Below are 19,434 nucleotides of genomic sequence, written 5' to 3' on the forward strand. Positions count from 1 at the left end.
CCGGGAGGCACCCCTGAGCATCGCTGGGTGTGGCCCCCAAACAAACCATCTAAAACTGAGGATGTGTATTTCCGGAAGGAGGGGAACTGCACCTTGCATTTTCAATGCCCCATGGAGTTTCTTTGTGCTACTATTTCGGTGCCCTCTGGGAAGTTGTAGGGGCCTCCCCGATGGCTGGGGAATTGGGTGAGGAAGACTACAGGAAGAAACTCGGCCCAAGCCGCCCCTCCGGGCCCGGGAAGGGCTGGGAGGTTGGTAACTGTGCGGCCTTTGGGGGAGAGTAAGACTCTGCTCGCAAGCTTTCAGCGACCCCGCGTCCCCTTCCCAGAGTCGCTGCAGGAGCTGGTGTCCCACACGGTAGTGCGCTGGGCCCAGGAGGACTTTGTGCAGAGCCCCGAGCTGGTGCGGGCCATGTTCAGCCTCCTGCACCGGCAGTACGACGGCCTCGGTGAGCTGCTGCGCGCCCTGCCCAAGGCCTACACCATCTCGCCGTCCTCGCTGGAGGACACCATGAGCCTGCTCGAGTGCCTGGGCCAGATCCGCTCGCTGCTCATCGTGCAGATGGGGCCCCAGGAGGAGAACCTCATGATCCAGAGCATCGGGTGAGGCGCCGCCCCGCGGGCCCGGGCCGAGGGAGGGTTTCCGGTCTGGGTTTCCGGCCCCTCCTCTCTCAGCTAGAGCAGGTGGCCCCATGCCTCCCACTCAGACTCGCGCGCGGCCACCCTGAGCGCGTGCGCGTGGCTGCTGTGCGGTAGCAATGGGCCAGGGAGCTGGTTTCAGGGCAGAGCACAGGACTGCTAGGAGTGAGGCCCTGGGTTTGATCCCCAGCACTGCCCAATGCGTGAGCGCGCACGCACGCATGCACGCACGCCTACCTGCGCGCATGCACTCACACACACGCAATTTATCAGTCACAGCATGCCAGGCCCCTTGGATGCACTTGGGGGTACAAAAGACACCATAATAAGCTGCCTGTGTCCTGAGTCCTGAAATCGGGGCTAATCCCAGTTCCTGTCCCTGCACATGGCCAGGTCGGGTGAGGCCAGTTGTGTGTGAGGCCGTGTTGAGCACTTGAGGAAGTGTTGCAATCACAGCAGCAAGAGTCTGAGGGTGGTCCCGGCGCTCAGGCCTCTGGTGACCCCCGTGCATCTCCTTCTGCCCTCAGGAACATCATGAACAACAAGGTCTTCTACCAACACCCGAACCTGATGCGGGCGCTGGGCATGCACGAAACAGTCATGGAGGTCATGGTGAACGTCCTCGGGGGTGGCGAGTCAAAGGTGAGGTCCCAGGACGGTGAGGGCGCGCGGGAGGGGCCCTGGACGGCAGCAGTGACACCAGCACCCCCTTCCCCAGGAGATCCGCTTCCCCAAGATGGTGACGAGCTGCTGCCGCTTCCTCTGTTACTTCTGCCGCATCAGCCGGCAGAACCAGCGCTCCATGTTCGACCACCTGAGCTACCTGCTGGAGAACAGTGGCATCGGCCTGGGTGAGAGCCCAGCCTGCCCCTGCTGGTTCACTCACTCCCTCATGCAGTAACTCAGCAAACTCCTCAAGACTCGGCCTGGATCTGGACCTGGGAGGGCAGGGCTTGGGTTACCCTCAGAGGACTCTCCTGGGGCCCCGGGCACAATGGGGAGGACAGACCTATCCCAGACTGGTGGCCTGGGATGGGAAAGCCTAAGTTTGGGGAGTCAGCTGCCCCAGGTAAGAGAAGGGGTATTCAGAGGCCAGAGCTATAGCACAGTGGGTAGGATGTTTGCCTTGCATGCAGCCGACCTGGGTTTGATCCCGACACCCCATATAGTCGCCTGAGCACTGCCAGAGGTGATTCCTGAGCTCAGAGCCAGAAGTAAACACTCAACATTGCCAGGTGTAGTCCCCAAACACTGTCACTGTCATCCCGTTGCTCATCGATTTGTTCGAGCGGGCACCAGTAACGTCTCTCATTGTGAGACTTATTTGTTACTGTTTTTGACATATCCAATACGCCACGGGTAGCTTGCTAGGCTCTGCTGTGAGGGCACGATACTCTTGGTAGCTTCCTGGGCTCTCCGAGAGGGGCAGAGGAATCGAATATGGGTCAGCCGCGTGAAAAGTGAATGCCCTACCGCTGTGCTATCAATCCAGCCCAGTCCCCAAACAAACAAACAGAAATCAAAACAAACAAAAAAAATGGAAAGAAAATAGTCCAGGAGGGCTTCCTAGCAGAGGTGAGTCCAGCAGGAGCAAGAACCAGAAGGCATCTCACAACCTCATGCTCTCACAGGCATGCAGGGCTCCACACCTCTGGACGTGGCTGCCGCATCTGTCATTGACAACAACGAGCTGGCCTTGGCCTTGCAGGAGCAGGACCTAGAGAAGGTATGCCGCAGGCGCCAAGCCCCTTGGGGGGGGTGCCTGCTGGTTGGGGGCCCACATGGAAGGGGAGAAGCGCATGTGCAGATTGAATCGGAAGGGGAATGGGGGTACAGAATAGTCCTGTCACTTGGGAGGGTCTGAGAGCAAACCCATGTTTCTCCCTCCTCGACCTCCCCCCGTGTGACCTCTGCCCTCCATGCCCCCCACGTCTGTGTGCAGCATGAAGTGGCACCCCCACTGCCTTGCTGGGTGGCCTAGGACAAGTGACTTCCATTTTCCAAACCAGAACATCTGTATGTCTGTGTGATATGCCTGTGTGTGGGCCTGAGAGATAACACAGGGGTTAAGGCATCCGCCCAGCACGCAGCTGACCTCTTTCGAATCCCTAGCACCTTCGACGGTCTTCTGAGCACAGAGCTAGGATTAAGCTCTGAGCACCCCCCCAGGCGTGTCTCCCCAAACCAAAATTCCAAAGCCCAATCTATCTATGTGCATCTATGTATGCCATACGTCATCTTACCCATTACACAGTTTCAGGGTTGTCTGAGACTGGACATGTCACCTGTGAACGCATTTAGACAGTATGTGCTCGGGGCTGGGGAGGTGGCTGGTGGTAAAGTGTGTGCCTTGCATGAGGGCTGGGTTTGATCCCTGGCACTGCAAAACCAAACCCAGCCCATAAAATCTGTCATTTTTCATGAGATGGGGAGAAGACTCAGAGTGCATATTTGCCTGTGGGTACCCCAGGTTCTGTTCCCTGCGGGCTCTGCAAGGTCCCCTGAGCATCACAGGGAGTAGCCTCCCCCAAGTACCACCAGGTGGCGTCAACACCCAAATAAAAACAAAAAAGGAAAGCATGGAGGCTCAGTGACCGCTTGGGTCCTGTTCCTGTGGACTATTGAGCTCCTGCTGTGTGTCAGGACAGTGTTGGGACGAGGAACAGATGAGACACACACACCGATCCGCAGATGATGAGGCGCTAAGGAGGGGAAAGCGGGAGCTGGGAGAGGTCGCTGGGGAGAGGTGGGTGCTGCCAGCTTGTTTGGGTCACGAAAGCTTCCCTGAGAAAGTGGCACTGAAGTCGGCTCTGGAGGAGGTGCGGGCCGTGCACCGCTCAGGGGAGAGCTGCGGAGGATGGTGGGAAGCCACGGCCTGGGGTGTGCAGACACCCGTGTGGTGGGTGCAGAGGGAGCGAGGGCTGGGTGGGGGCAGGCAAGGGCAGGTCCTGGGGGGCTCTGGCTTTTCTCTAAGGCTGCAGGAGCTCCTGAGTACCCAACCTGGTGTCTACAGAGTCCTCCTGACTGTGAGGGACTGAGGTGGGGTGGGTGAGCCCCGGGGCATTCTTGTTTGCTCAGGGCTCCAGGGGGGCAGGATTGAGGGTCTGACTGAGCCCCCCTCCGCCTCCCAGGTGGTGTCCTACCTGGCAGGCTGTGGCCTCCAGAGCTGCCCCATGCTCTTGGCCAAGGGGTACCCGGACATCGGCTGGAACCCCAGTGGCGGCGAGCACTACCTGGATTTCCTGCGCTTTGCTGTCTTTGTCAACGGTGAGATGGGACATGTTGGGGTGCCCCCCCCCAAAAGCCTCCCCTAGGGTGTGGGCCACATCCTCCAGCCCCAACTGGGCAGGGAGGGGGGAACACTCCACGTGGGCCTGGAGTCGACTGGGGGAGCCGCCCCTTGAGGTTCCCTGGGGTGCACGCCCAGTGGATACTCATGAGCCCCCTGCCCCCCATCCCCCCTTGCCCGCCAGGAGAGAGCGTGGAGGAAAACGCCAACGTGGTGGTGCGGCTGCTCATCCGCAAGCCCGAGTGCTTCGGGCCGGCGCTGCGCGGGGAGGGCGGCTCGGGGCTGCTGGCCGCCGTGGAGGAGGCCATCCGCATCTCCGAGGACCCGGCGCGCGACGGCCCGGGGGTGCGCAGGGACCGGCGGCGCGAGCAGTGAGTGTCCCCCCGCCCCCAGGGAACCCCGCCGCGCCCGCTCCAGCCCCACCCACCACCCGCCTGTCCTCCTCCCGCAGCTTCGGTGAAGATCACCCCGAGGAAAACCGGGTGCACCTGGGACACGCCATCATGTCCTTTTACGCTGCCTTGATAGACCTGCTGGGGCGCTGTGCGCCCGAGATGCACGTGAGAGCCCAGGGACAGGGGCTGGGTTGGGGTCCTGGTGCGCATGCGCACTGCCGAGCTCTGGGATCATCTGGGGGCCAGTGACCTGGACAGTCCCGGTTCCCGGGGGAGACCGGGCAGTGCCGGGGGCTGGGGGGCAAGAGAGCAGTGAAGCACAGGTGGGGGACGGCCTGGGAATTCTAGACTTAGTCCCCCAGAAGGGTCCTGTTCCACCTGCCAATGTCTGGGAGGGCACGGAGCAAGAGGGCCAGAGGGGTATTGTGCCCCCATGCCATCCCTCCTCTCCCCTCCAGCTGATTCAAACCGGCAAGGGTGAGGCCCTGCGGATCCGCGCCATCCTGCGCTCCCTCGTGCCCCTGGATGACCTCGTGGGCATCATCAGCCTCCCATTGCAGATCCCCACCCTGGGCAAAGGTGCGGAGAGGGCATGGGGGTGGGAGTGGGGGTCCCTCCCCCAGGCACCCCTGACGCCCTGCCCTGCCGGCCCACAGATGGGACCCTGATCCAGCCCAAGATGTCGGCCTCCTTTGTGCCGGACCACAAGGCGTCCATGGTGCTCTTCCTGGACCGCGTGTACGGCATTGAGAACCAGGACTTCCTGCTGCACGTGCTGGATGTGGGCTTCCTGCCTGACATGCGCGCGGCAGCCTCGCTGGACACGGTGAGCAGCGGTGCCCGCCCTGCCACCCTCCCTGCTGGGGAGGGGTGAGGGAGCTCACGGGAGGAGCCTCAGCCTGCTGGGAAGTTGCCCTGGCTCGTCTCCCTCACCGCGTAGGCAGCAGGCAGGGCAGGAGAATAGATCATGGGCTAAGCACATGCCTTACATGCAGCGGACAGGTGTGGAAACACGTAGTCCCCCAGGTGTGAGCATGTGCAACCCAGTCGACCCTCAAGACTGCTCAGTGTCGCCCAAGGAATTGACTGGGCACCTGTCCTGGTCAGTTGGCTGAGAATTTCCAAGAGGAAATTCTTGGGCCAGGCTTGGGCATCCCTGCGTCCACATGAAGACAGCAAATGTATAACTCAGTTATAAGTCAGTTGCCACTTATGATGAGACGGCACAGTGGTCTTCGAACAAAGAAACCCATTCTGGGGCTGGAGTGATAGCACAGCGGGTAGGGCATCTGCCTTGCACACGGCCAACCCGGGTTCGATTCCCAGCATCCCATATGGTCCCCCGAGTAACCCCTGTGCATCGCCAGGTGTGACCCAAAAAGCAAAAAAGAAAAAAAAAGAAAAAGAAATCCATTCTAAAAATCAATCCTGCAGTCAGGGGAGATACTGCAGGGGGTAAGAAAGCCCATGCCTTGAACGCCTCCACCTGGGTTCTGTCCCTGGCACCCCATGATCTCCTGAACACTGCCCTGGAGGTGTATTTCCAGGTGTATCCCCTGGAGATCCCTGAACATCACCTGGGGTGGCCCCACTGGTCCCTGGCACTGGCAGTGAGCCCCCCTCTGAAAGAACTGTTCTTGGTTCTGTGGTCAGTTGGTGCAGTGGGATGGGTCAAGGACTGGGTCTGGGAGTGGCCAGGTGTGCTTGAGAAGTCCTTGTACTTTTATCTCTGTGATCCTGATCCAGAAAGTTTCATTACCCTCCTGGGACAGAGAGATAGTACATCGGGATAGGCACTGTATAGCCTGCTGTACTGAAATTAAAAAAAAAAAAAACCATGAAATACATTAACCTCCGCTTTCCCATGTACACAGTGGGATAAAGAACAATCCCTGCCTCATATGGTCATTGACAAAGGAAGGATTACCAGGAGTGGGCTGTGGGGCGAGTTCTAAGTCCTGGCATCTGATTCTCATTCGTATTGGTTATTGTTAGCAATACTATAATTTAAAATGCTTTTTAGGGGCTGGAGCAGGTAGCGTGCTTGCCTTGCATGTGGCCAACCTGGGTGCAATCCCCAACATTCCTTATGGTCCCGAGTACCACCAGGAGTGATCCCTGAGTTCAAAGCCAGGAGTAAACCCTGAGCATCATCAGGCATAACCCAAAAAGAAAAAAAGTGCTTTTTAGGGGCGCTGGAGAGATAGTAACTGGGTAGGGGTAGGGTGGCTACCTTGTATGTGGCCAACCTGGGTTTGATCCCCAGCACCCCATATCGTCCCCCAAGCCTGCCAGGAATGATCCCTGAGCACAGAGCCCGGAGGAAGCTCTGAACACCACTGGGTGTTGATCCCCAAAATAAATATATAAAATTCTACTTAGGGCCCAGAGCTAGTATAGGGGTTGAGATGTTTGCCTTGCACGTGCTGACCCTGGTGTAGTACCCAGGGTCTGCATGCCGTTCCCCTGAGCCCCATCAGAAGGGACTTCTGGGAGCAGAGCCAGGAGAACCTTTGGGTGTGCTCCCAAAAACTATATAACAGGAAAGGGGGGACAGGCTAGAGAGTAATAAAGCAGAGAAGAGGAAGGATTGGACTTGGGTAGATCACAGGTTAGGGACATTTGTCCAGAGTTATTCAGCCCAGGTGTGGCAACTCGGGAGCATACGGAGGTCCTGAGCGCCCCACCACCCTCTCCTCCGTACCCCAGGCCACCTTCAGCACCACAGAGATGGCACTGGCGCTTAACCGCTACCTGTGCCTGGCCGTGCTGCCGCTCATCACCAAGTGCGCGCCGCTCTTCGCGGGCACTGAGCACCGCGCCATCATGGTGGACTCGATGCTGCACACCGTGTACCGCCTGTCCCGTGGCCGCTCACTCACCAAGGCACAGCGCGACGTTATCGAGGACTGTCTCATGGCGCTCTGCAGGTGGGGCACCACCAGGAGGGGCGGTGTGGCTCACGGGCAGGGGGCATGCGCCTGTGCGTGAGATCCCACCGCCCCGCCCGGCGTTTGTGCCCGCAGGTACATCCGCCCATCCATGCTGCAGCACCTGCTGCGGCGCCTGGTGTTCGATGTGCCCATCCTGAACGAGTTCGCCAAGATGCCACTCAAGGTTAGCCCGCCCGTGGGGGCGTGCTAATTTGCATGCCCCGCCTCTCCGGGGGATGGTCCACTGGAACCAGTTATTGGGGAGCCACGCCCCCTAGTTTGGTTGGCTGTATCCTACTGCCAGAGAACCAGCCAATAGAATAGTGTCCCTATAGAAGCCTCTTTAGCGTATTCATTTGCATACTTTAATTCCCTGGGCGTTCACCCTGTGTCACTGGTGCAGCTAACACTCCTTGACTGGCGTTTTATTGGCCCGACAGTGAGCCAGCCACACCTAATTATCATACACTTGCTCCGGGCGACACCGCTTTTCCTGATCAGCGTGTTCCTTTCATGCCCAGACCACCAGTCGCCCGCTGTTCAAACAAATGCATGTATTTGTATAAACAGTACCACATCTAGTCTGAATATTTGCAGTCTCTCCTATTATTTTTTCATTTGCATGCTAGTTTCTCTAAGGAGAAACCTCCCACACAGCTATCTTGGCTTAGTTCCTGTTTCAAATTGGCATATTGAATGGTGAAGGCCCTCTTCCCAGTGACCATTCATTTCCCTGGGGTGCTGCCAGCCTTCCTGTTTGGCATGGTAATCCGCACTGGTATGATCACTCTGGCAGTATGTCCAATTGCACGCGACCCTCCCCAGGGATTAATATAGCATGCTGGTTTTTTGTAACGCCATGCCAGACAAATCCAGCCCATCCTGACTCTAAATTAGAATACTGAAATTGCAAAATTAATGATCTTGGTATCCCTTTCCAAGAATGGGCGGGCCTTCATAGCATGCCATTTACATAACCCCGCCTTCCCTGTCATTTAAAAGCTTGGCAGCCAGAAGCATTTGGCCTTTCCTTTGCCTCCCACTGGCTTGTATTCTCGCCTTCATTTTGGTGTCCACCCCTCTTTGCTCTCACCCAGCTCCTCACCAACCACTATGAACGCTGCTGGAAGTACTACTGCCTCCCCACCGGCTGGGCCAGCTTCGGGGTCACCTCCGAGGAAGAACTGCACCTCACACGGAAACTCTTCTGGGGCATCTTTGACTCGCTGGCCCATAAGGTCTGGGAGGCCTGAAGGAATCCTTGAAGGAAGTCTGTGTGAATGCTCTGGAACCAAAGTTGGGGATCCAAAATCAAATCCCCACTATTTGAGGGTTCAAAGGGAGTGGAAGTTGTGCAGGTTTGGGTCTGGGGACTCCGAATGAGCTTCTGTTTGGGTTGTCTAGTTTGGAAGCCTGGAAAGGGGAAACATGATGGTGTACTGGCGGTTCCAATGGACAGGGAATATGATGTATGTTTGGGGGCTCAGGGAGGAGGGTTGATGGTTAGTTCTGAGGCCTCAGGGCTCTAGGATTTGCACATTCAGCCAGGTCTGCAGTGACCCCTCTGCCTCTTGACCCTCCCAGAAATACGACGCAGAGCTGTACCGCATGGCCATGCCCTGTCTGTGCGCCATCGCCGGGGCCCTGCCCCCTGACTACGTTGATGCCTCATACTCCTCGAAGGCCGAGAAGAAGGCCACAGTGGACGCAGAGGGCAACTTTGATCCTCGGCCAGTGGAGACCCTCAAGTGAGGCTTGGGAACCGAAGGGTGTAGAGGCGGGGAGCTGAGAGAAACGGAAGGAGGGCCGGGCCCCAAGGTCTGCTGACTTAACCTTTCTGCCTCCAACAGCGTGATCATCCCTGAGAAGCTCGACTCCTTCATTAACAAATTCTCCGAGTACACACATGAGAAGTGGGCCTTCGACAAGGTGGGGCAGGCTCTCCCCGCCAGGAGCCACACCCCTGCCCACCTCCCTCAGAACCCCAGCTCACCCCAGCTTACCTCACGGCCTCCTCTGGAGCCCTCTGCTGCTCAGGACTCCTCTCTGGGTCCTCCAGACTGCTGTCTGTCCCCCGTCCCGCCCCTGCCCCCTCCAGTTCCATGTGGCCCTGCCTCCACCTGTCCCCTCCTCACCTCCAGATCCAGAACAACTGGTCCTATGGGGAGAACATCGATGAGGAGCTGAAGACACACCCCATGCTGAGACCCTACAAGACCTTCTCCGAGAAGGTGACTAAGCCTCGGGGTTCCATGTTGGGGGAGCCACAAGATGACCCCCACATTGCAGAGTTCAAGGAGTAAGAGGCTAGGGAGAGAGTTCAAAAGGTAGAGTATGCTGTACGCTGGAGGCCTAGGTTTGATCCCCTGTACTGCCTGGTCCCCAAAGCATCACCAGGAGTGACTCCTGAGCCAAACCCAATTTTTTTTTCTTTTTGGGTCACACCCAGCGATGCACAGGGGTTACTCCCGCCTCTGAACTCAGGAATTACTCCTGGCGGCGCTCAGAGGACCCTATGGGATGTTGGGAATCGAACCCGGGTTGGCCAAGTGCAAGGCAAACACCCTACCCGCTGTGCTATCACTCTAGCCCAATTTTTTTTTTTCATAAAAGGAGTTATTTTAGTGACAGCATCACTGACTTGGATCTAACAGGATTGGTGGGTTAACTCCCCTGTCTGTGGGACTTGACTTGCCCTTCCCACCACTTTGGTGCCTCCCCTCCCCTGGACTCCACGTTCGTGTTCCTGCTCCTATTGAGTGAGGCTGGGTTTCGTGTCCCGATTTTACACGTTCTCTGAGTCTCCTCTGTAAACAGGATCATGAGAGGTAGTTTGGGGGGGCTCTGTCACAAAGCCGGTAAGAGACCGGGAGTTCCAAGCGCATGTGGGCCCCTGCCTAGCCACGTGGTCCCCACTTTCCCTTTCTGGGAAGGCAGTGAAGCTTACCACGCTCTCACCTTCCATTCCTCTAACTCCCTTCCCTCCTGTCCATCCAGGACAAAGAGATTTACCGCTGGCCCATCAAGGAGTCCTTGAAGGCCATGATTGCCTGGGAGTGGACGATAGAGAAGGCCCGGGAGGGTGAGGAGGAGAAGACTGAGAAGAAGAAAACCAGGAAGATTTCCCAAAGCGCCCAGGTGGAGGCGGGCCTGGGGAGGGGTGGGATCGCTGGGTGATTGGTTAGAATAAGGGGGCCAGGCCAAGAGGGGGCGGGAGGCGGGGGCCAGGAGTGAGGAGGCCAGAAGCAGGGTGCAGAAGGTCTGGGAAAGGGGGCTTGGAAAAACTGACAGAGGAGAAGGGGATGAAGTGGCTGAGAGATAGCTCTTAAGGAGGGGGTGCAGAAGAGGGGTCTGGGGTCTTGGTGAGTGGGGTGTAATTTGGGTTGGGGTCTGGGTATCCTGCTAACCCACCAAGCTCCGCATCTCTCCCTTGCCCTATCAGACCTATGACCCCCGAGAAGGCTACAACCCCCAGCCCCCTGATCTCAGCGGAGTCACCCTGTCTCGGGAGTTGCAGGTGAGACCTCCCTCACCCCATCCTTTCACCGGGGGTGGTGTCTGGGAGGGGTTGGGCACCCTCTGAATATGTTCCTGGATCTTTCCCCCTCCCGTACATCTCAGGCTATGGCAGAGCAGCTGGCAGAAAATTACCACAACACATGGGGGCGCAAGAAGAAGCAGGAGCTGGAGGCCAAGGGTGAGGGCACCCATCCCACGCCAGACTACACCCCTCCCCAGTCCCCTAGTCGCAGTCTAAGAACCTAGGTTAGAGTTGTGTGACTGGGGGGACTCCAGCCTCCAGTAAGTGAGGGTGAACTGTTGGAAAGCAGCGTTCGGCTATTCTTATCCCGCCTCTGCATATACCGATAGTTACTGTAATTATGCACGCCCTCAAGGGCAGAACCCACATCAGAGAGAGTGTTCTGGCTCCCACCCCCCGCCACCCCACTCCCCTTTCCCGATTTTCTCTGGCCCAGGTGGAGGGACCCATCCCCTACTGGTCCCCTATGACACACTCACGGCGAAGGAGAAGGCACGGGACCGAGAGAAGGCCCAGGAACTGCTCAAGTTTCTGCAGATGAACGGCTACGCTGTCACCAGGCACGCGGGCTGGTCTTTGGGGATAGGGACACAACCCAGGCAGCAAAAGCCTGAGAACCTTGGGCGGGTAGCAGAGGCGGGGCCAGGGAGGGGCGGAGACTGTGAGGGGAGGGGTCGGGGTCAGAGGCTAGAGGCGGGGCCAGGGAGGGGCGGAGACTGCGAGGGGAGGGGCCTGGGTTAGAGGCGGGGCCAGGGAGGGGCGGAGACTGAGAGGGGCGGGGCCTGGGTTAGAGGCGGGGCCAGGGAGGGGCGGAGACTGCGAGGGGAGGGCCTGGGGTTAGAGGCGGGGCTGGGGAGGGGCGGAGACTAAGGGGCGGGGCCTGAGGTCAGAGGCAGAGACCAGGTAAAAGAGGAGATTGAGAGGCTAGGTGATTGGGATCAGAGCGGGTCCAAGAGGGGAGCGGTATAAGGGGTGGGGCCTAGGGTTGGAGGTGGGGTCAGTGAAGGGAGAAACTAAGAGGGGTCGGGCCAGAGAAGGATAAGGAATGGAAGCAGGGTGGGGCTACAGGGGAGGAGGAGGAGAGGGGAGGGGCTTAGGTAAGGGGGCGGGGCCAGTCAAGAAGGGGCACAGGACCGGACCCAGGGATGGGAGGTGTGGCCAGGGAGAGGGCCCCCCCCCCCCCGGACCCAAAGTTCCTGTAGTGAGGCAGAAGCTGAGGAGGCAGAGGCAGAGCTGGAGCCAGGCGCGCAGCCAGGCAGGCCCAGTGAGGGCTGAGGGCCTCCTTCTTCCCGTCCTGCAGAGGCCTGAAGGACATGGAGCTTGACACATCTTCCATTGAGAAACGGTTTGCCTTCGGCTTCCTGCAGCAGCTGCTGCGTTGGATGGACATTTCCCAGGAGTTTATTGCTCACCTGGGTACGGAGAGTTCCTCACCCCCCCTCCCCACCTGCCCCTTCTGCAGCTCAGGCTTTCTCCTCGCCACCCTCCCCTCACCTGAGAGTTGTGCTGGATGGTGTCCCCGGCTGGGGAACACAGGATCAGACCAGAGAGACACTGTCCCGCAGTCCATACTCCAGCAGTGGGTGCCGACAACGTTGGCACGGATCCCCCAGGCTCAGTGCAGGGGGAGGTCTTTTGCTGGGTGTGGTCCTCAAAAAAAAAATCAGAATGGGGTCTCACATCAACCTAGAGAGGCCCTAGAGAGAGCCAGACTCCCCCAGAGACCTGACAGGGTGGCTTCGTGCCCACATACCTCACCTCAGATGGCTCCAGACAGGCTCCTCTCCGAGCGGCCTTCTCGCCTGCAGTGGGAGCTTCTGTTCACCAAAGCTGGCCAGGGGTCCCAAGTGTTGTTTCACCTCAGCGTCCTCATCTGTGTGATGTGAGAGAGGACAAGGGAGAAGTTTGCTGCTCAGTGCCAGGGACATAACACATGTCAACAAGTGTTCAGATACAGAGCTGGTGGGATTACTTTAAGTGTCGATCATTAATTACTGTAACCGTTAATCCAAAATTTCCATTTGTGTATTGAGGGGAGAGGGGGGCCCAAAGGTACTCGGGCTGCTCCTGACTCTGCTCAGAAATATTCCTGACTCCCCCAGCAGTGCTCAGGGGTACCATATGCTATGCCAAGAACTGAACTGGCATCCATAGCGTTGCAAGTTAAATGCTGTAACAAGCCCTGTACTATTTCCTGGCCCCAGTATTTCCATTTTTAACTCGAATTCTGATCTGTCCACAGTGACTCCTTATTTCATTCCATTAATTCCATATTTATTCAGCATCTCAAGTTTAAGAATAAAAGGATATGTGATCAGAGAGGACAGGGATGGCATAATCTCATGCCAGTTTGTCCTCATCCCTATTTCGGCGTCAGGAAAGGTTTGATCAAGGAGTCAGGGCCGTCAGATGAAAGATAAGGGAGGGCCTTAGAGATAGTACAGTGGATAAGGCATGTGCCTTGCAAGTGTCTGACCTGGGTTTGATTCCCAGCACTGCATAGGGTCCCTAAGCACTACTAGGGTTGAGCTTGAGCCAGGAGTAAGCTCTGAGCACAGGTAAGGTGTGGACAATGCCTCCCCTCCTTCCCCCATAAGAAAGATGAGCACAAGTGGCTTCTAATGCCATCAGAGGTGACACCTTAGGAAAAAAATTATCTCTTGTCATCCCCTAAGTCTGTCCCCCGAGTCCTTCCCTGTCAGAAAGCCCCGACTCCCTCAGCCTTAGCCCTCTGTGACCCTCATCTGCCTTCCTCCAACAGAGGCTGTGGTCAGCAGTGGACGGGTGGAAAAGTCCCCCCATGAACAGGAAATTAAATTCTTTGCCAAGGTGAGCGGTGGGCTCAGGAGTTGGGGTCGCGGGGGGGGGGGTTTCCACCCTTCTCCCACTTCCCCTCACTTCTTCCTTCCGCCCCAGATCCTGCTGCCTTTGATCAATCAGTACTTCACCAACCATTGCCTCTACTTCCTATCCACGCCCGCCAAAGTGCTCGGCAGTGGAGGCCACGCCTCCAACAAGGAGAAGGAAATGATCACCAGGTGGGCCACCCTGTCCCCCCAGCCCACTGCCCTGTCATCCTGGGCCCGTGAGCTTGATGCGTGGAGGTCCGAGTCTGGGCACTGGATGCTGGGCCTGTGATGGTGATTGGGGGTTTCGGGGAGCATGGACTTGGCATGCCCGGGACTGAGGCGTTTCCTTGCAAAGGGGACTCTTAGGAGCACAGCACCCCCAGAAACCCAGGTCCTGCCAGTGCCCTTCAGCTAGCCCGGCTCCTCTGTCACCTCCCCACCCCGCCTGCCTCCAGGCTCTGTCTCCCTCCCCTCTCTCTCCCTGCCTCCTCCTGTCCTGTCCCCCACCTCCTTGGTCCTCTTGCCTCCTCGCCCCCTATTTCCTGGTCTTCCTTCCTTCTCTCTCTTCAGCCTCTTTTGCAAACTAGCTGCCCTTGTCCGCCACCGCGTCTGTCTCTTTGGTAAGTACCCTGGCCTGACCCCTGTACCTTTTTCTTGGCCCCTCATCAACCGGCCACCCCAAAGATCTCCCAGCCCAGGTTCTTGCCTGGGTTTGGACAACCTCGTTCTTCCACTGGACCTGGACATGGCCTGAGCAGCCTTCTTACGGACAGGGCAGGGAGGGGAGAGCCTGGGTCCAGCCCTCCTGGTGCCTCCAGACCATCCGGGAGACAGACTCACCACAGTGTCAGCGAAGGGCTGAGAGGAGGAACCCAGGGGCCAGGGGAGCGGGTGCAGGGCTGGGGTGGGCTGATGCCAAGGGAGAGTCTGTCCACAAGCCCTTCCTCCGTCCGAGACCCTCCTCCTCTCCCAGGCACGGATGCACCGGCCGTGGTCAACTGTCTCCACATCCTGGCCCGCTCCCTGGACGCCAGGTGAGGCCCCGGCCCCCCCTGCCACCCCCCCCCCGCCCCAATGCCTTGGAAGTACAGAGTGTACCATGTGTCCTGGCCCCCTGCTAGGACTGTGATGAAGTCAGGCCCCGAGATCGTCAAGGCCGGCCTGCGCTCCTTCTTCGAGAGTGCCTCGGAGGACATCGAGAAGATGGTGGAGAACCTGCGTCTGGGCAAGGTGTCGCAGGCACGCACGCAGGTGAAGGGCGTGGGCCAGAACATCACCTACACCACCGTCGCCCTGCTGCCCGTGCTCACCACCCTCTTCCAGCACATCGCCCAGCACCAGTTTGGAGACGACGTCATCTGTGAGACCCCCTGGCGGCTGGGCTTGGGGTGGGGGTGTATGGTGTGTGTGCAAGTGGTGTGTGTATAGTGTGAGAGAGTGTGTGTATAGTGTGAGAGTGTGTGTGTGTGTGTGTGTGTGTGTGTGTGGTGCCAGGAATGGAACTCAGGGCCTCATGCATGCAAGACCCCTGCTCAATCACTGAACCACACTCCCGTCCCTTGATAGGCTTCTTTACTCGGCCGGCCTTTGGGGAGCGCATGGTTTGCATTTTTCTAGAGAGAGTGTGGGTCACACTCTTGCCCAAGAGCCACACCTCCTCCCCAGGGGAGACCCACCTGCTGCACAGGGAGCCCTGGTGTGCCCGTGTGTGCCCGCGTCTGTCAGTGTGTGCCTGCGTATGCCCATGTGTGCCTGTGTATGCCTGTGTGTACCCACGTGTGCCCATGTGTGCCCACGGCACAGGGAGCCCCACGTGCCCATGTGTGCCTGTGTGTGCCTGTGTGTGTGTCCGTTCTCATGCCCTCTGTGGGTGGATCCCTGCAATCTTCACAGCAGCCTGCCAGGACCTGCCCTAGTCATGCCCATTCACAGAGAGGAAAACTGAGACTAGACAAATCACAAGACTAGAGCATTGGGGGGCTTCTCTTGGGGGCGGGGCCAGGAGGAGCGTGCTGGTGCCTGAGCTTCCCCCCTTTTACCCTCAGTGGATGATGTCCAGGTCTCTTGCTACCGAACGCTGTGCAGTATCTACTCTCTGGGGACCACCAGGAACCCCTACGTGGAGAAGTAAGGAGAGCAATGGTGGGGGCAGGGGGTTGGCACTGTGGGGGCTCAGGCAGGGGAGGGAGCAGAAGAGGTGGTGGGTGGAAAGCAGGGGAAAATCACACACACACACACACACACACACACACACCTGCAGTTCCTCACTGTGGCCACATGAGGGCACTCTGACAGAGAGAGACAGACAGAAACACACACCTGCAGTTCCTTACTGTGGCCACATGAGGGCACTCAGAGAAAGGCCAGGAGGAAAGTGATGTAGGTGAGGGCGGGGAGCTGGCTGGATCCCAAGTTGCTCCAGCGACAACGCAAAATGAAGGTGGCCCCAGACCCAGAATCTACTGTATGCAGGGAACACTTGGGGACTGCCCCTGCACCAGGTCAGAGGCAGCCGGAAGACCCTCGGAAGCCCAGGGAGGTACCAGGGGTGCCCTCAGGGGGCACATCTGTGTGAGCAGAGGCTGGAACCAGGAGGGCCCAGGGGAGCTCAGCACAGTCGCCTCCTACAGGCTGCGGCCAGCCCTGGGCGAATGTCTGGCCTGCCTGGCAGCGGCCATGCCAGTGGCGTTCCTGGAGCCTCAGCTGAACGAGTACAACGCCTGCTCCGTCTACACCACCAAGTCTCCCCGGGAAAGGGCCAGTAAGTGTGGGGGACTGGGGTACACTCCAGCAGCACAGGGCCCAGGGGTCCGTGAGGGCCACTGAGGTCTGCCGTGGGCTCAGGGACTGAGACTCTGGACCCAGTGTATCGGGGGCTCCCAGACGGGGAATCCCAGAGTTCCCTGGGGGGAGGTGCCCTGGCACAGCCTGACACCCCCGCACCCCAGTCCTGGGGCTCCCCAGCAGCGTGGAGGAGATGTGCCCCGACATCCCGGTGCTGGAGCGGCTCATGGCAGAAATCGGGGGACTGGCTGAGTCCGGCGCCCGCTACACGGAGATGCCGCACGTCATCGAGATCACGCTGCCCATGCTGTGCAGCTACCTGCCCCGCTGGTGGGAACGGGGCCCCGAGGCTCCCCCACCCAGCATCCCCGGCGGTGCCCCGCCGCCCTGCACGGCCGTCACCTCCGGCCACCTCAACTCCCTGCTGGGGGACATCCTGCGCATCATTGTCAACAACCTGGGCATCGATGAGGCCTCGTGGATGAAGCGGTTGGCAGGTGGGCCTGCGTGGGGCCTGCGGGGAGCATGGGTGGGCCCACAGCCAGGGTGTGTGGTTCGGGGTCCGAGTTGCAGGCTCAGGAGACTGGGACTTGACCCCTGGGAGCCCCATGGGTGCGACTTGGGAATCAGGGTGCCTTGGAGGTTAGATCACAGGCTCGCCAGAACAGAGACCCAGGTCAGGGGCCAGGGTGATGGCGCAAAGGGATGGAGCACATGGCTTGCACACTTGAGGCCTCAACTTCAGTCCCTGGCACTGCTTGACCCCTGTGTGCTCCCAGATCCAGGCCTAGGGGACTCCAAGCCACGGGGCCTGAGCACAGGTCGGGATCTGGATCAGAGCCCAGTGAGAGGTCAGGGCTCACAGGCCAGGATTAGGGTCAGAGGCTGGTGAAAGCCAGGGCTCAGGGTCAGGGGTCATGTAGTGAGACAAGTGTGGACATCCAGACCAGAGGTTAGAGAGGGGGTGAGAGGTCACCTCTGGGATGAGATTTTCAGTTGTTGGCGTCAGAGATCAGGGACTGAGTCACGGGGGTTCAGGTCAAGGATTACAACTGGCTGGGTCCCGTCAGGGGTCATGGCTCCAGGTTAAGGGCGGAATCAGAGGTCAGTTTTGGAGTTGGTGGGGTCAGAGGCCAGAGGTCCGAGGCCAGGCGTGGCTCCCCATCTGCCTCTGCAGTGTTCGCACAGCCCATCGTGAGCCGGGCGCGGCCCGAGCTGCTGCACACACACTTCATCCCCACCATCGGGCGCCTGCGCAAGCGGGCGGGGAAGGTGGTGGCCGAGGAGGAGCAGCTGCGCCTGGAGGCCAAGGCGGAGGCCGAGGAGGGCGAGCTCCTGGTGCGCGACGAGTTCTCGGTGCTCTGCCGGGACCTGTACGCCCTCTACCCACTGCTCATCCGCTACGTGGACAACAACAGGTGACCTGGCCTGGGGGCTACCCGCCCACTCCACCTGTCCCCACCTCCGTCTTCAGGCCCACTGTGGACTTCCCCTCCTCCCCTGACGCCACCCGCTGCCCACCGTCCCCCTCCACGGGGCCCCTTCCCCACCCAGATCCAGCCTGCTGCCATTCACGTCCCTGATGCTCCCAGTACACCTCGGTTCTGAGTCCCACTGGGGGCTCCAGCGCTCCCCACTCCGCCCTGTGTCCAGGTTGGGGTGGATGGGGCCAGGGAGTCTAATACATGGTCAGACGTTTCCCATCACTAAGAGAAGAAAGGAAGATGGTCAAGATCTGCTCCCGCACCCCAGTGTTACCCCGAAAACTAGGGGATTTAGCTAAAGGGCAAGCGCAGGTATCAGCCCCTTGCTAGCATCTCCCCAAGTTTTTTTTTTTTTTGCCTGCTTTTGGGTGACAGTAACAACAAGTCTCTCAATGGAAACGTTACTGGTGCCCGCTTGAGCAAATCGATGAGCAGTGAGATGACAGTGACAATGACAGTGCTTTGGGGTGTTCACACCCGGCAGTGCTCAGGGCTTACTCCTGGCTCTGCACTCAGGAATTATTCCTGGCAGTGCTTGGGGGACCATACAGGAAGCTGGGGGTCCGACCCAGGCTGGCTGGCACCCTCCCTGCTGTACTATCGCTCCCGTCCCTGCTCCAGACATTTCTAAAAACCTGGTGCAGCCTCATCCCGGGGTAGGATGGTTTCCATTCAAGCTCTGGCCTGGGTGAAAAAGACTTTGGGGCTGACCAAGACTTCCCAAGCTGTGTCTTGGGAAGGCATAGAAAGGCTACGAGGGCATAGAAAGGTACCACGGTGGTTCCACTCAGCTGCCTGTGTCCCCCTTCAGTGAAACTGTGCGGCCCTCAGCTGCTGCTTACGTCAGCTGTACCTCTGGCAAAAAATTATACTCCAGTAGCCATTGGGTTAGATACTTTCTGGAACTATCGGGTTAGTGCCTTAGGTTAGATACTTTCTGGAACTCTCTTTTTTTTTTCTTTTAATTTTTGGGCCATACCCAGCAGCTCTCAGGGTTTACCCCTGACTCTGTGCTCAGGAATCACTCCTGGAGGTGCTCAGGGGACCATATGGGATGCTGGGGATCAAACCCCGGATGGCTGCATGCAAGGCAAATGCCCTCCCTGCTGTATGATTGCTCCGGTCCCAAATTTTATTTCTTCTTATGTTTTACATGCGATACTGTCCGGGGGGAAATCGCTGTTTCCTTCCAGCCCTATGAACTTCATTGTTTCTCCCTTTTGATGGAAGCAGGTGGCCCAAAACACAAACCCAAAAAAAACAACAGAAGTCTCTGTGGTGTCCTGTTTACAGACCGAAAGAGCTGGTGACCTGGGAGAGGGGCCAGGGACTCTCTGGGGAATCCCACATTCTTTTCTTTAGTTCTGTTTTCAGACCACACCCAACAGTGCTCAAGGATCACTCCTGGGGGACCAGAGGGGATGCGGGGAGTGGAGCCCCGGCTGGCCGCATGCCAGACAAATGTCCAACCCACTGTACTTTGGCTCCGGATCTGAAACCGCGGGTTCTTTTAGGAGTGGG

The 19,434-nt window shown here is 58.5% G+C and overlaps 1 protein-coding gene across 6 annotated transcripts in view; it reads left to right on the forward strand.

Moving 5' to 3' along the window:
- Positions 1-19,434, forward strand: part of RYR1 (ryanodine receptor 1) — a 118,017-nt gene that overhangs the window by 49,666 nt on the left and 48,917 nt on the right. For all 6 annotated transcript variants that reach the window (XM_055145250.1, XM_055145253.1, XM_055145252.1 and 3 more), the window contains 29 exons: positions 329-602; positions 1,166-1,280; positions 1,357-1,489; positions 2,270-2,364; positions 3,770-3,905; positions 4,112-4,298; positions 4,379-4,487; positions 4,781-4,901; positions 4,979-5,148; positions 7,032-7,252; positions 7,349-7,439; positions 8,353-8,493; positions 8,840-9,003; positions 9,106-9,184; positions 9,397-9,486; positions 10,253-10,393; positions 10,698-10,772; positions 10,877-10,952; positions 11,233-11,356; positions 12,097-12,212; positions 13,558-13,625; positions 13,713-13,834; positions 14,216-14,265; positions 14,619-14,679; positions 14,767-15,005; positions 15,691-15,772; positions 16,276-16,406; positions 16,594-16,926; positions 17,607-17,847. In XM_055145250.1, the coding sequence (XP_055001225.1) occupies positions 329-602; positions 1,166-1,280; positions 1,357-1,489; positions 2,270-2,364; positions 3,770-3,905; positions 4,112-4,298; positions 4,379-4,487; positions 4,781-4,901; positions 4,979-5,148; positions 7,032-7,252; positions 7,349-7,439; positions 8,353-8,493; positions 8,840-9,003; positions 9,106-9,184; positions 9,397-9,486; positions 10,253-10,393; positions 10,698-10,772; positions 10,877-10,952; positions 11,233-11,356; positions 12,097-12,212; positions 13,558-13,625; positions 13,713-13,834; positions 14,216-14,265; positions 14,619-14,679; positions 14,767-15,005; positions 15,691-15,772; positions 16,276-16,406; positions 16,594-16,926; positions 17,607-17,847 (3,985 nt within the window). The remainder of the gene's footprint in view (positions 1-328; positions 603-1,165; positions 1,281-1,356; positions 1,490-2,269; positions 2,365-3,769; positions 3,906-4,111; positions 4,299-4,378; positions 4,488-4,780; positions 4,902-4,978; positions 5,149-7,031; positions 7,253-7,348; positions 7,440-8,352; positions 8,494-8,839; positions 9,004-9,105; positions 9,185-9,396; positions 9,487-10,252; positions 10,394-10,697; positions 10,773-10,876; positions 10,953-11,232; positions 11,357-12,096; positions 12,213-13,557; positions 13,626-13,712; positions 13,835-14,215; positions 14,266-14,618; positions 14,680-14,766; positions 15,006-15,690; positions 15,773-16,275; positions 16,407-16,593; positions 16,927-17,606; positions 17,848-19,434) is intronic.

The sequence above is a fragment of the Sorex araneus genome, chromosome 8, assembly GCF_027595985.1.
Source record: "Sorex araneus isolate mSorAra2 chromosome 8, mSorAra2.pri, whole genome shotgun sequence".
NCBI classification, from domain to species: domain Eukaryota; kingdom Metazoa; phylum Chordata; class Mammalia; order Eulipotyphla; family Soricidae; genus Sorex; species Sorex araneus.